The following is a 14,082-nucleotide window of genomic DNA, read 5'->3' as shown; positions in this document are numbered from 1 at the left end:
ACTTTCTTCTTTTCAACCCCAGTTAAATCTGGTGTGTTATATGTCAAGACTTGTGCCAATTCTTAACCAGTTGCTGATGTCTCTTTTATTCAATATTTCATTCAGTTGTTTAGTCATGTAAACTAGTCAGGTATTTGGGAAGATTTTCTCATGTGCGTATGACCAATAATTTGTATTTTGGCATTGTTCCTGAGGTAAATTTTCTATAAATATCTATGTGATTTTTCTTCTTCTTCTTCTTTTTAGGGTGTGGACAGGTTCTCCAAGCTTCCAAGGGTCAGATTTTATTGGAGAGCTATCCACTGAATGCCCAGTGTGAGTGGATTATACATGCCAAACCTGGATTTGTGGTTGAATTAAGGTAGGATTTTAATGTACTGAATTTTCTTTTTTTGTGTATGGAGAAAAGTGTGTTGAGGTATCAAACTAATATTTCAAACCTGGCACCAAATACATTTTTACCAGCTTTCCCCCAGAACTATTAATTTCAATCACAGAATACTAAGTATCTAGATAAATAAATGCCTGCCTTTGCCTTTCTGTGTTAGTTTAAAAACATTAAAAATAAATGCAACAGGATATATTCTCAGTTTATTGGCTCTTGGGCCAACTTTATTAATGGAAGATCATTCCATGAATGAACTAGAAACTTGTTCATAAAGACATATTCTTTACTATTGAGACATTATTTCTCTATGCGTCTATGGAGATTCTCAGTCATCCAGTCATGGTTGGCCGAAAGGTGCTTTTTCAAAAGGCAGCTGGACTTCCTTTGTTTTCCTTGAAGATATTTCACTTCTCATCCAGAAAGCATCTTGGATGAGAAGTGAAATGTCTTCAAGTGAAACAAAGGAGATATAGTTGCCTTTTGAAAAAGTATCTTTGGGATTAGTTCTCTACATTCTCCGCCAGTAGAAATTTAGTCCTATAGCACAAATAGAACAGAGGTATAATTTTGGTATCTGAATTTGTCCTCTATCTCTCATTCTGTCTCTTTCTTTCCGGTCAAGGTTTGCCATGCTGAGTCTAGAGTTTGACTACATGTGTCAGTATGATTATGTGGAAGTCCGTGATGGGGACAGTGTTGACAGCAAGTTAATTAAACGCTTCTGTGGCAATGACAGGCCTCTCCCAATACGAAGCACTGGCTCCTCCCTTCATGTCCTTTTTCATTCAGATGGTTCCAAAAATTTTGATGGATTTCATGCAGTTTTTGAAGAAATTACAGGTAAGAAATACGTTTAACTAAAATAGCTTGATTTTAATTTTTTTTTTTACTTTTTAATGCTATTGAAATGTATTATATTGAGATCCTAATATGAAAGCAAGCTTGTAAAAATTGATCCACGGCTGATTTTATCTACAAACAACCCAATTTTTCTAGGGTTTTTCCCCCCCATAACTAGTTCCCAATTCTTGGAAGCTGCAAACATGCATTCTTATCTAATCAGACCAAATGTCTTTGAGGTCAACTTTAGGTTGACTGTGATGTAGGATTTACCCATAATTTTAAGTAGATAGAAGAAGAGAATAACAATACCGTGTGTAGGAAAGCATCATTACACTGGGTAAATGGCATCATTTATTTATGAAATGGATTTATCTATGAAATTTAAAGGCTGCCCAAAACAACTCTGGTGAAAGCAAGACAGAATAACAATAATTTAAAAAACACTAGAAAGAAGGAATCCATGTTCACATTATCCTACTAACCCACAAACACACTATCTCAAACAGAAAATGTATCCACCAAAAATCCACAACATCCTATCTAAGACGCAGGTCAAGAACCAAGCCCCATCCGGGTGGGAGATACATGGTTTTTACACTGATATTAATAAAAAAAATTTTTACAAATAAGCAGCAAAATTCTATCCACCATATTTTTTTTTGCATCCTATGCATTAGAATCCTAAGAACTTACATGAATTCATTCATATAATTCTTTGAAAATGCTACTTCCTTTTTATTATTGTCATTTCCATGCAACTATACTACTATTTCTAATCCCACTTCCCTTAAAAAGCATTGTGAAACTGATTTGGAATTCCTGCTACCAATGGAAATGCAGAGAATAGCACAACAGTGAGGCAAAAGTGAGTGAGGGAACAGTTCCTGATAGAGGCAGAATGAGACCCTCACTGAAGGACACAAGGCATGGAAGGTCTGTACAGCACCTTAGGAGAAGGTGTTGGATTTTTTGAGTTTTACCTACATTTGAGCAGAGCTCATCATAAATTGTCAGTTTCTGGATTTGTGTCAATGTTTTAAGATCAATCTGGGGATAATTCTTAGGGATAATAAATATGAAACAATAAAGTAGTATTTAACTGGTTGTGATGTTCTATGTATGTTGTTATAGTGCATGTTGGTAGGATATTGGCATTGGGCAATGGCATGTTGTAGGCTTGCAATATAGCCTATGTAGAATTCCATGAGCTTGTTTGGGTTAAAATTGGGCTTTGGTTTGTATAAATTAAATAAATACAAAAAGGAAATGATTGCTGTAAAAATGAGGATGAGAGAAAAATTCTATAAGGTACATATACAGAAAAATATAGTAGGAACGAAATTAGAGAACAGTCAACAATAAAAATTGCAATAGGCAGAAAAAAAGTAATTTTGATGGAAATAAAATATTATTTGAAGTAGATGATGAGGGCTAAGCAAGGAGCCTCCAGCATAATAAAGGGAATTATAACAATAATGAAATGATTTGGGAGATACTTAAAGTGAGTGAATGCTTGAAGAAGTACTTTAGATATTTATACAGAAATGGTAGTTACCTGTCAAAAAGCACAATGTGAGAATGTTGAAAAATTGAAAGACTATAGGTGTAGATGGTTTAAGTGGAAAAAAGTTAAAATGCAGTCGGCTTATGGAAAGTTTGTGCTTCTTGTTTAATTATGTGTGAAGATTGTGACTGAGCCTGATAACTGGAAGAATGCTGCTATTGTTCCTCTATTCAAAGAGAACAAGAGTGAGCATGGAGGCAACACAGAGGCTGGGAGAAGTTTAAGGGACAAAAGACAGTGTGAGCAGTAGTGGAAACAGGATGGTGTATATAGAAAGAGAAATACAGAAGGGTAGCAAGGGGTAAACTTCGCCAACTCTCGGACCTTAGAACCTTCCGTCGTGAGCTTAAAACACACTTATTTAGGTGCGCAGGACTGGACTAGGTTTTTTAGATTTTTAAATTTTTGAAATTTTAAATTTTATATTGATGTTAATTGGTTTTGGTAATCAGGCTGGTTAGAATAAGTTTTTTATTTGTGTTTTAATCTGTATTTATATGTCCTTTTTATATGCCTGTTAACCGCCCTGAGTCCCTCGGGAGATAGGGCGGTATACAAATGTGATCAATAAATAAAATAAATAAATAAATAAATAAATAAACTAGAACTAGTCATACAGTAGTTCCCTTTTCTATCCTTTATCTCATGCCTTAATTCATTTGGCTTGCTGTTTCTTAACTCTTTTCTGTGCTTTGCCCAGTGGTGGGATTCAAATAATTTAACAACCGGTTCTCTGCCCTAATGATTTCTTCCAATAACCAGTTCACCAAATTGCTCAGAAAGTTAACAACCGGTTCTCCCGAAGTGGTGCGAACTGGCTGAATCCCACCACTGGCTTTGCCTAACGATGCTTACCCCCAAAGAGAATAGTGTGATGTGTACATATCCATAGCAACACTACATTGATCTATACTTAAGAGTTCTTATGTGGCCTCTTAGGTGAACTGGTTTCTTTCACAATACTTCCATTTTATGAAAATTGGTTGGAGAAAAATTGTGAGAGAGTTCCATGTCAAAAATAGCACAGTGAAGTATCGAAAGGTGACTCTAGTCCTCAGCTTCCCACTGAAGGCTGAATTCAAGGCATACTTTGCTACTTGAAACAATTAGGTAGATCAAAAATGTTTTTTTGAGCCAGCAAATTGAGTCATTTCAAGTCCATTCCCAAGAATGAATTCAGAATGCTGGATCTCTCCATCCATTCTTATTTGTCTTGGGGCATTGACAGCAATGGACAATTGATAATAAAGAAAAAATAATGTTGACAGGGTACAGGGCAAAGATGGACTATGGAGCAGAAAGCCTCCAATGGCTTTCTGCTGGAAGTCCTTTGAGAGTCTCAAAGAGGTCTCAAATATTGTCCTGCCACTTCAAAGTCTACTGCTCGGTCTACTTTAGATTGTGTCCCTATTTGATCCGCTGGGCATGATTTTTCCCTCCCTTGTTATTACATAAAGTACAAACAGTACCATCACAGAAGCTGCTAGAAGGAAGGCTATGTTAATTAAAGGGTCTATAAAAAGACAAAAGTCGACTCCATGAAATGGGACTTGACGTGGGATATGTTGCAGAGAGGCCTCCCACCCTCAAGGGACTAACACATTCCATACAAGGGGGGATTAATAGTTCTCAATTCTTCTTCTCAGTGGGAACCGCTTGGTATTCCGCTACTGCCACCCCTCTTTATTTCCGCCCCAGTTTTTAGTAGCAATTATGGAGAGATAAGGTGGGTGCTACTCAGATAATCTATGCAGAGCAGACTCCAGTTTGACTGTATACAGCTCAAATGAAAAACTTTTAAAATGCTCTCCTTGGCAAAGCATTAACCTGCTCCCTGAAACTGTTGATGAAAAGGGATGTGCTTTGCATGATGAGCAAAGAGGGTGGGAGAAATTTTGCCTGAGCTGTGGGACCTCTAGCAGCACAAACTTAACAAACTGCCGCTGTGTGAAATCTTTGTCAGTACAAAAGCCTTGAGAGTAGTTGAAGGTCAGTGTAAGCGGAGGAACACAATTTCCTTGGCCGTCTTCCTGTGTTTATTGTTCGGACCCCATTGATGGACTGAAAGCCCGTACAGTGCCTCAAGAGGAAACTGATGTTTTCAAGACTATCTTTCCCACCTCAGCTGAGTTTGGATTGCAACTCTAGAACTCCTGATTCATGATCGCATGAACTTTGACGTATTGGCTGGGAGTTTTGGGAAAACTTTTCTAAAATGACAGTTCTAAGTGTTAAATTTTTTAAACCTTATCATTAAGCATTCTTTGAATGATATACTAAGTGTCAGAGTTCTAAGTTAGATATGATATATGCAATAAAACTAATATTTCAGGAACCTACCTGCCTCGAGTCGGTTTAAAGGGTTCCAAGTAATGCACTCATAGCAAACAAAACTCTGAAGCAGGTAGGTTCCTCAAAGATTAGTTTTATTGGATATATCATATTGTCACAAGCTGGTGAAAACCGACTCTAAATGTTCCCGCAGTTTTCATCTAATTAAAAGTAAAAAAAAATCCTCTTCTTCCAAACAGTCACATGGTCCAAGCAGGGTGCAACCCAGTTGCTTGGGCAACATCACTCCTCCTTGCTTCAACCACCTGTGGGAATGTCCTTGGTTCACAAGGGAAACTATTTTGTTTTGGCTACCAAACCACAGCTATCACTATTCCCCACTTCCCTGACCCTCCCTCATCTCCATTGCGGCACCCCTGGAGCCTCAAAATGGCCTCAGTCAGGTCAGCTCCAGAGTTGACACTAAGGCAGTATTTACATATTGAACATAACAAGTTTCAATACGGTATATTTAATAATGGGTGGCATTCTTTCCATCTGCTCTGGCACATTTCATTTTTGACCTTTAGTTTCACATCACCTTCACTAAAAACGTTTTCAGACAGCTTGCTGTGTTGCTCGATCTTTTCATTGACATTTCACTTTTAGTTGATCTCCATAGGCTCTTTTGCTGTAAATGCAGTTGTAGAGTTCTCCTCTGTGGCTTCTTCCATACTGCTTTATTCCTAATTCCCTAAAACCAGAAAGGATCATTTTGCAGTTGTGACACACAGCTAATCACATAGCTTATTCAGAGATAAGTTGTCTTTATGAACACAAATTGTGTATCTAAGCTTCTCCCTTGGGAACTGCTTCAATTTTTTAATAAAATAGTTGTTTTAGCATGGAATGATCTCAATCACATCTCATTACTTGTTTTTGATAACATTTGGGCCACAAATTTTGATTCACAAAAAGGATTATTGGGGTTAAGTAGAAGCATTTTTAACATCACTGTCTCGCAGCTTCAAGAACACATTGTTGTTTTATCACATGCCCCCAAATATTCACATTATAAATGTCTCTCGCTAAGAGAGAAAGGAGTGCAAAAGAGAGAAAAGAGGTGAAAGTCTGTGGAAGGAATTGAGAAGTCTTGTACATTTTCAGGTTGTTCTTCATCCCCATGTCTACATGATGGAACCTGCCTCGTTGATAAAATTGGTGATTACAAATGTGCCTGCTTGGCTGGCTATACTGGAAATCGCTGTGAAAGCTGTGAGTATATCACTGTAGCTATGCATATGCATAAGCATCTTCAAAGGTTCTGGATTGTCATTCATTCAGCTACAGTTTGGCATTCTCAAGTACAACGAAATAGACTCAAAGGCCATGCTTCTACAACAGAATACAGAAAAAGAGTTGGAAGGTACCTAGAAGGTCTTCTAGGTACTCAAGCAGGAGACCCTAATGGGGCAGACAGAGAGTCATGCAAACTCTTTAAGAATATCCCACTTAAGAATACCTTATTATTGCATTGGACTCGCCTTTGGTTTGTCCTCTGCATAATGGAGTTCTCCCATCAGTTCTGACGTCCCCAGGTGTGTTGAGATAATTTTCAATCTCTCTATTCAGGCCAAAACATCTGACAAAGGATCTTAAGACTTGCCAATTTCAGTTCTGAGCATTTTTAAAAGAATGTTCTGTTCTAAGCCCATGATGGCTTTCATGCATCAAAGATAGACTGATTTGAAGAAGATTAAGATAACCTTTTTATAATTTTTTGGAACAAAAATATTTCTCACTTTGGTTAATGCAATTGAATATATAAATGATCATGACCATTACTTCTTTTCCCTAATTCTAAGGAACTGAGGCTATTTTGCTATTTTTAATGTGGAGTTATTATACCTCTTTTTAAATTTATTTACATGGATAAAGTTTGAAAGTACTTTGAGGTACGTCTATTCATTTAAGAACTGTTCGAAGTTACAACAATACTGAAAATAGTGACTTACGATCTGTCTTCACACTTACGACTGTGCAGAATCCCTGTGAGTTTCACACAATCACAACCTGGGCACTTGCTCACATTTACAATGGTTGCAGGATCCTGGGGACAAGAGGCCACAATTTGTGACATTCCCAGCTGACTTCCAACAGACAAAGACAAAGGGGAAGCTGGTAGGGAAGGTTACAAGTCGCGATCCACATGGCGACTCAGTTAACAACCATAGCAAAACGTTGTAAGATTGCGGGTAATCACACGATGCCCCGCTTAATGACTGCACTCAAAGTTTACAGTCCGAGTTGCGGTTGTAAGCCGAGGACTATCTGTAAATACTTGATTCCTTTTATCTCATGGATAATCTGTTTTTAAACAAGTCTTGGGCTGGAGAGTTCATCTGATAGAGAATGCCTTTAAATAGAAAAAAACATATTATTTCACAATTTTTTGTTTTTGTACTGAAAAAGAGGACAGGTGGATGCTTCAGGAAATAATTAAGAACTGAGTCTTACATGTTTAACATTCAGATGCCAGAATTGGTCCTAAATACGGTACGTTACAATACAGTACAGTACAAACAGTACATTTGTTTGATGATGTTGAGTGATGTTGAGTATATTTGTTTGATGATGTTGAGTGACACAATCATTACCTTTTGAGTTACTTGAATCAGAAATGTCATGTAATTCTAGAGGAATGGAAGTATACTGACAATGACTGAAAGCTTAGGTTACTGGAAAACTCCCCTGAAAAATATGCCATTTAGTATGCCTATGTTTTCTCTGGATGTTTATGTAGGCATTTCATTGTTGAAAAGTTCTACTTCATATTACTCTTAACAGAGTTTACATGGCAGTATTTCAACTGAACAATTCTTTGCACAAGCTCCAGATTCACACTTGCATCCTGTTGCCAGTCCTTCATGTCTCCATAACTCAGATAGATAGATAGATAGATAGATAGATAGATAGATAGATAGATAGATAGATAGATATTAGAGAAAGATAAATAGGTAGATAGAGGGGGATGATAGAGATGATTGAGATAGAGACAGAGATAGAGATAGATATTTTGTGGAACTGAATGGCTACTGTGGGAGCCCTGAAAATGGTGCATTTTCTGTTAAGGAACTGCTGGCAGGCACAGCAAGCGCATCCGCTCTTGCTTTGAAAGCCCCTTTTCCTCTTAGTTCTATCTGTATTCTTGCTTATTGTTTGTTTATTTTATGTTTATTAATTGTAAGTACATGGCTCTGGATAGCTTACAAAAATTAAACACTACAAAAAGAACAAAGTACAATCTTAAAAATAGGATCCAATGACAATTGGGTAAGTAAATGTTCATTTGACTGTTCGCTTCCCACCAAGTTCTTTGTAAAGTTCTTTATATACTCGGCAAATGTTGGGGTCTGCTGATTTCCATACTTTGTACTTGAGCATTGCCATCTTAGTAGTATAGTAGTACAACAGTAGTATAGTAGTACTGCTGGCTGGGAAATTCTGAGAGTTGAAGTCCATGCATCTTCACGCAATTAGAATACGGCAGAGCTGCCAAAATTGCAGCCAGCGGGCTGGATGCATCACGTGCTGATTACGCCCACACCCAATTTAGCGAAGGGAAAAAGTCATGATGACAACATGACAACATGAGTTTGACACCCCTGGAATACAGTATTGCAGGCTAACTGCCCATTGCCAGGAGTTTGATCCTGACACAGGTCAAGACTGACTCAGCCTTCCATCCTTGTGAGATTGTGGTAAAATGAGGACTCAGATTTTGAGAGCAATATGCTGACTCTCTAAATTGCTTAGAGTGGGTTGTAAAGCACTTTGAAGCAGTATATAAGTATAAGTGCTATTGCTATTGTTACTAAAGTTGAGAAACACTGTAATAGTATGATTCTTTTCATAAATGTTGGAAACCAGTCTAACTGAATAATCTTATTTTGAAGGGAAGAGCCTTCTGACTTCTATGAAACAAAGTTTTAAAAGAAACATTTAATTCCTTTGATTCTTTTAGAGGGAGTGCAGGGTTATTTTGCATATAAAACTTGCAAGATTAAGATCAATACAGTCTTCAGTAATTCAGTAATTACAGAGTGTTAAACTTCCTTTGAAATTTTCAAATTTAGTTTAAATATTCTTTTTTCTGAGAAGTCCGAAGCAGTACACCATCCTTCCCCACTTTCCCACAAACAACAGGAAAACTACAAAGCAGGAAATAAGGATTAATAAAAGATTTCTGCTTTGCATATGAGCTATCTGGAAAGGAGATAAAAATCGGATAGATGGGCAAAAAGTAGAAGCTTTAGATGCACCTGTCAACTTTGAAATGGATCTAGGCTGCCGCAGCCATCTTTTCATTTCTCCGCTCGCCACACGGTATTTGGGGGAGGGGGAAGAAGCTTGGAATGTCAGCCCAGACAATAACAACAGATTGTCCCATGGGAACCAAGTTCATCTCAACAGGTGCTGGCTAGAGACTGGAAGGAGTTGCCAGGGAAGACGCCAGAACACCAAATTGGACAATGTGACCTGTGACAAGGAGGTAGGGGAATATCTATTCTTTAATTATACTAAAACTGTGGGAAATAGTTAGAGTTGGTTTTGCTTTCATGTGTGCTGAAATGTTGTACTCAATAAAAGAGTTCTTTGAGAAATCTGATTGTCTCGGACTGCTGACTGGGTTAGGTTCGTCGATTGTGAGTTAGAGGGAACTTCCTCTGCTTTGGTATTGAACTGTAGAGGCCTTCTGTGATCAAGATAAGTAATGGAGCAATAAAAAAAACAGAATTTTGAAAGCCTGATAGAGTTTCTCTTTTTCTCTTTTCTTATATCAAAGAAGATCAGGATGGGGCAATCTTGAGGTTTTTTCCCACCACCTCTCCTCTTTCAGCATTAAACTTCTGTTTACATAAACACTATTGCATTTTTACTTCAAAGTTATCTTCATATTGCTTTTTGATGGGTTTCTAAGTTCTTTGTGAAGAAGAAATACACAAAGAGTAAGAAAAATGTACAGCATGATATGCAAGGCTGTATGGTTCACTCCAATTTGCAGTGAGATTATTTAGATCCAATCTGGCCTCTTTTTTTTTCTTTTTTTGTTGAGCTATTTTATGGTACCACTATTTCTTATTGGCCACTACTGGAGTGTAATCTGTGCAGATGATATATTTCTTATCATCCAAGCCAACAATAATTGAGTCCATAGCATGGCAAACATACAAACTTTAATTAGTGTGTTGTATTTGCATGTATTTGATGTGGTGGCTCAGTGGCTAAAGACGCTGAGCTTGTCGATCAAAAGGTCAGCAGTTCGGCAGTTTGGCAGTTCGAATCCCTAGTGCCGCGTAATAGGGTGAGTTCCTGTTACTTGTCCCAGCTTCTGCCAATCTAGCAGTTCAAAATGCAAGTAGAAAATGCAAGTAGAAAAATAGGGACCACCTTTGGTGGGAAGGTAACAGCATTCCATGTGCCTTTGGCATTGAGTCATGCCAGCCACATGACCATGGAGACGTCTTTGGACAGAACTGGCTCTTTGGCTTTGAAATGGAGATGAGCACCGCCCCCTAGAGTCGGGAACGACTAGCACATATGTGCGAGGGGAACCTTTACCTTTATTTGCAAGGGCAAACCTTGTTTGGATGGCTTATGGAAGTGGTCTAATAGGTTCTATACAAAGAATCACAATGGGCCATTTGTAAATCTGTTTTCCAAAAAGATTAATATCAGATATGGCACTAGCAATCAGAAATGGCAATGATGACAATGACTTGAGTTGAGTCACAAACTTCAGAAGATAGAAAAACAAGATGTTTAGCTAACAGTAAGAGGAAGATGCTCTGTTTGCATGGATATGCTTCTTCTTGGACTGTCTCAGTTGCTTTGAAGATCACCCCTTTTGATTATATTGAGAAAAGGTGGGGGGGAGGACTGTTTGTGCCAAATTGATCTGTGGAGTAGAGAGGGAAACAGTTATTTTCTATGGCAGGTAAACCATGAATATAAAGGCAAAGCTCTTTGGCATGCTCCAAATACAAAAGTTTTATCCCACCCGTAAATTTAACACAAGACTGACAAATAAATGAAAATATAAAAATGTAATACCGTAAATTCCTCTCTGCTTTATCTTAGGGACCAAAAGAAGAACTCTAATCCCAACCTCTGTGTGATTAGGGGAAAAATACTTCTCCCTTTCCCTCACTCCTGTAAAGCTGCACTGATTTTTGACATTGGACTCAGCATTCTGGCTCAGTGGGTCGTTGCATGGAATTGCTGGCCTTTAAAACAAGGGTCTCTGACCAAGTTTTGCTCTGAGACTTCCTGTCTTCATTGTCCAAAACAAAGCCCAGCAAGCCTCAAGTCCTTGAGTAAATGCTGGGATCCTGTCTTGAAAGGGGAATTCATTGCTTTGATCCCACTTCCATTTCGGTAGTGTACAGCTTCTCAGAAGACTGTGGTTGCCAGCCTTGCGATATTTATTTGGAATCCTAATGAAGTGTTCTTTATTGAGCTGAATTCTGGCATTCTGGACCATCATTAATAGAATTAGATTACTAGTAGGAAATAGCCATTATTTTCAGATGTAAGGATTCCTTGTTCCTACTATCTAACTCCTATGTAAGAAGGCTTTTCTTACAGCTCCTCACATCAATAAAGGCAGTAAATCAACATATTATGAGGCTGGGAGATTCTATTTGGGGAGTGGGCTGTCTTTATTAAGGTCTGGCCTAGAAATCAGGAGACTGTGAGTTCTAATCCCATTTTAGGCATGAAAGCCGGCTGGGTGACTTTGAGCCAGTCACTCTTTCTCAGCCCAACCCACCTCACAGAGTTGTTGTTGTGGGAAAAACAAGAGGAAGGAAGTAGTAGATTGTGTATGTTTGCTGCCTTAAAGTACTTATAAAGCAATAGGAAAATACATCTTTATATGGTGAAAGCCAAAATTTGATATTATTACTTGATTAAATTATTGAATTTAATATATAGTCTTAGTATATATGGTCAGATATTAAAAAAATAAATGTTTTGAAATGTGAATAAGATTTAAATTGTGTAGTAGGCTATGAACTCTATTGCAATGTTTTGAGAAAAAGCTTCAGTTGCCAAAGATTCTATGAATCATTAATGACAAAATATGTATCAACTTAAAATACAACACTTCTTTCATGCAACATTTTCTTTCTGAAGTACACTTTTAAGAATTACATACATGTTAAAATAATTAGACTGGCATCCCCAAATAGTATACATGGCATCATTCTATCCTTAAATCGGAACAATAGGTAGGGGATCCAGCATTAAATACAAATTCAATGTAAATCAGTATGCTTATCACTTAAATCAGAATGCTTTTTTTAAAGATTTATGGCTTTCTTGTCTTGTAGAAGTTGTATTATGATCTGTGGCATATTATTTATTTATTATTATTATTATTATTATTATTATTATTATTATTATTATTATTATTATTAATCTTTTCTTTTATGTATACTGAGAGCATATGCACCAAGACAAATTCCTTGTGTGTCGAATCACACTTGGCCAATAAAAAATTCTATTCTATTCTATTCTATTCTATTCTATTCTATTCTATTCTATTCTATTCTATTCTATTCTATTCTCTTATATGAGATGTAAACAGTAAAAATGTTATGGATTACATATAAAATATAACTCAAAAATAAAATCCCAGACACCATGGGCCAATGTACACATATTTAAAATACAGAATTCCTCAGAATTCATAGAAAACTGGAAGATGAAGGTGTGCCAGCAAAGAATTTAGAAATGTTCTCCAACTTTGAAATATCTCCCTTCAGAGTTGAATTACATGCCTCTTTAAGTGGAGCTACCCAAACGTTCTGCAAATAGAGCAAGATGGTAGTGTTAAAAGAAAGTGGGGCAGGGAGTGAAAGAACACAAAAGCTGCTATGGGTGGAATTAGATCTTTGGCGTTGTGTAGAAATTGGTAGTGACTCTTAGGAAATTCAAATGAGGAATTTTCCCAATCCTATGTGGAATAGTGGGGATTGTCTGAAATGCAGACAAGCAGCTCAAAGATTCTTATCCTTGATCTCTCGTTTGCTGCATTTTGTCTTCCTTCATGATTCATCCTGCTCTATTTCTCCTGCTCCTTCACTTTGCATCCACCCAATTGTTTCTCAATTGAAATAGGCACTAGGCTAGGTATATTATATATGGACTACAAAGCTCCAGTTCACCACAGCACCGACTTATAGAAAACTCCTTGCTCTTTAATGGTTGTCCAGATTTTTTTGCAGCTCCAAATTGGTATGTCTGCATTAAGCTCAGAGGTATTCGCATAAGTGGAAGTACATGGAGTGCCTTCTAAAGAAAAAAGAATTTATTGGCTCATTCCATATCTGATCCACGTTCTCATGTCAGGCTTATTTTCTGTCCTCATTATGTGTCCATTTCAGATAATGCCTAGTCCCCATTATCTGTCCATTTCAGATAATGGACTAGGAATTATTTTAAGATCACAAACTCAAATGCCCACCTGTTTTGACATCAGTACTTTTCTCCTGGAAAGCATGTGCTATAAAATATCTATATGGGCCTCTCTTGAAGAGCATTCAGAAGCTACAGCAGTGCAGTGCAGTGGCGTGGACAGCATTTGGGTCCCTAGAGTAGCCCATGTTACACCACTGTTCCCAGAGCTGCATTGGTGGCCAATTTGTTTCTAGCTCCAATTCAAGGTGTTGGTTATCAGCTTTAAAGCCCTTCATGGTATGAGTCCAGGTTACTTGAAGAATCATCTCATCCCACTGGGATTGGCCCGCTCCACCTGTACCAGCAGAAGAAATATGGTGCAAGCCCTGTTGTCCAGGGAATTCTGGCTGGTGGAATCCAGGAGAAGAGCCTTCTCTGACATCACTCCTGCCCTTCGGAACATTTTGCTCCAGCCTTCCCAACCTTCCACAAGAAATTGAAGACCTGGCTCTGCCAGTTGGCTTAAGGCTCCAATAAAGGGGTTTTACATTGG

At 37.7% G+C, this 14,082-nt stretch overlaps 1 protein-coding gene across 4 annotated transcripts in view; it reads left to right on the top strand.

The window, feature by feature from the left end:
* The window catches only part of PAMR1 (peptidase domain containing associated with muscle regeneration 1), a 76,461-nt gene that overhangs the window by 23,691 nt on the left and 38,688 nt on the right, over positions 1 to 14,082 (top strand). For all 4 annotated transcript variants that reach the window (XM_058161662.1, XM_058161660.1, XM_058161663.1 and 1 more), the window contains exons 4-6: positions 247 to 361; positions 1,011 to 1,228; positions 6,234 to 6,341. In XM_058161662.1, coding sequence (XP_058017645.1) covers positions 247 to 361; positions 1,011 to 1,228; positions 6,234 to 6,341 — 441 coding nt within the window. The remainder of the gene's footprint in view (positions 1 to 246; positions 362 to 1,010; positions 1,229 to 6,233; positions 6,342 to 14,082) is intronic.

Source organism: Ahaetulla prasina, chromosome 1 (assembly GCF_028640845.1).
Source record: "Ahaetulla prasina isolate Xishuangbanna chromosome 1, ASM2864084v1, whole genome shotgun sequence".
In the NCBI taxonomy this organism is placed as follows: domain Eukaryota; kingdom Metazoa; phylum Chordata; class Lepidosauria; order Squamata; family Colubridae; genus Ahaetulla; species Ahaetulla prasina.
Note: the sequence above shows the minus strand (reverse complement) of the source record. Positions and strands in the feature narration are given on the sequence as shown.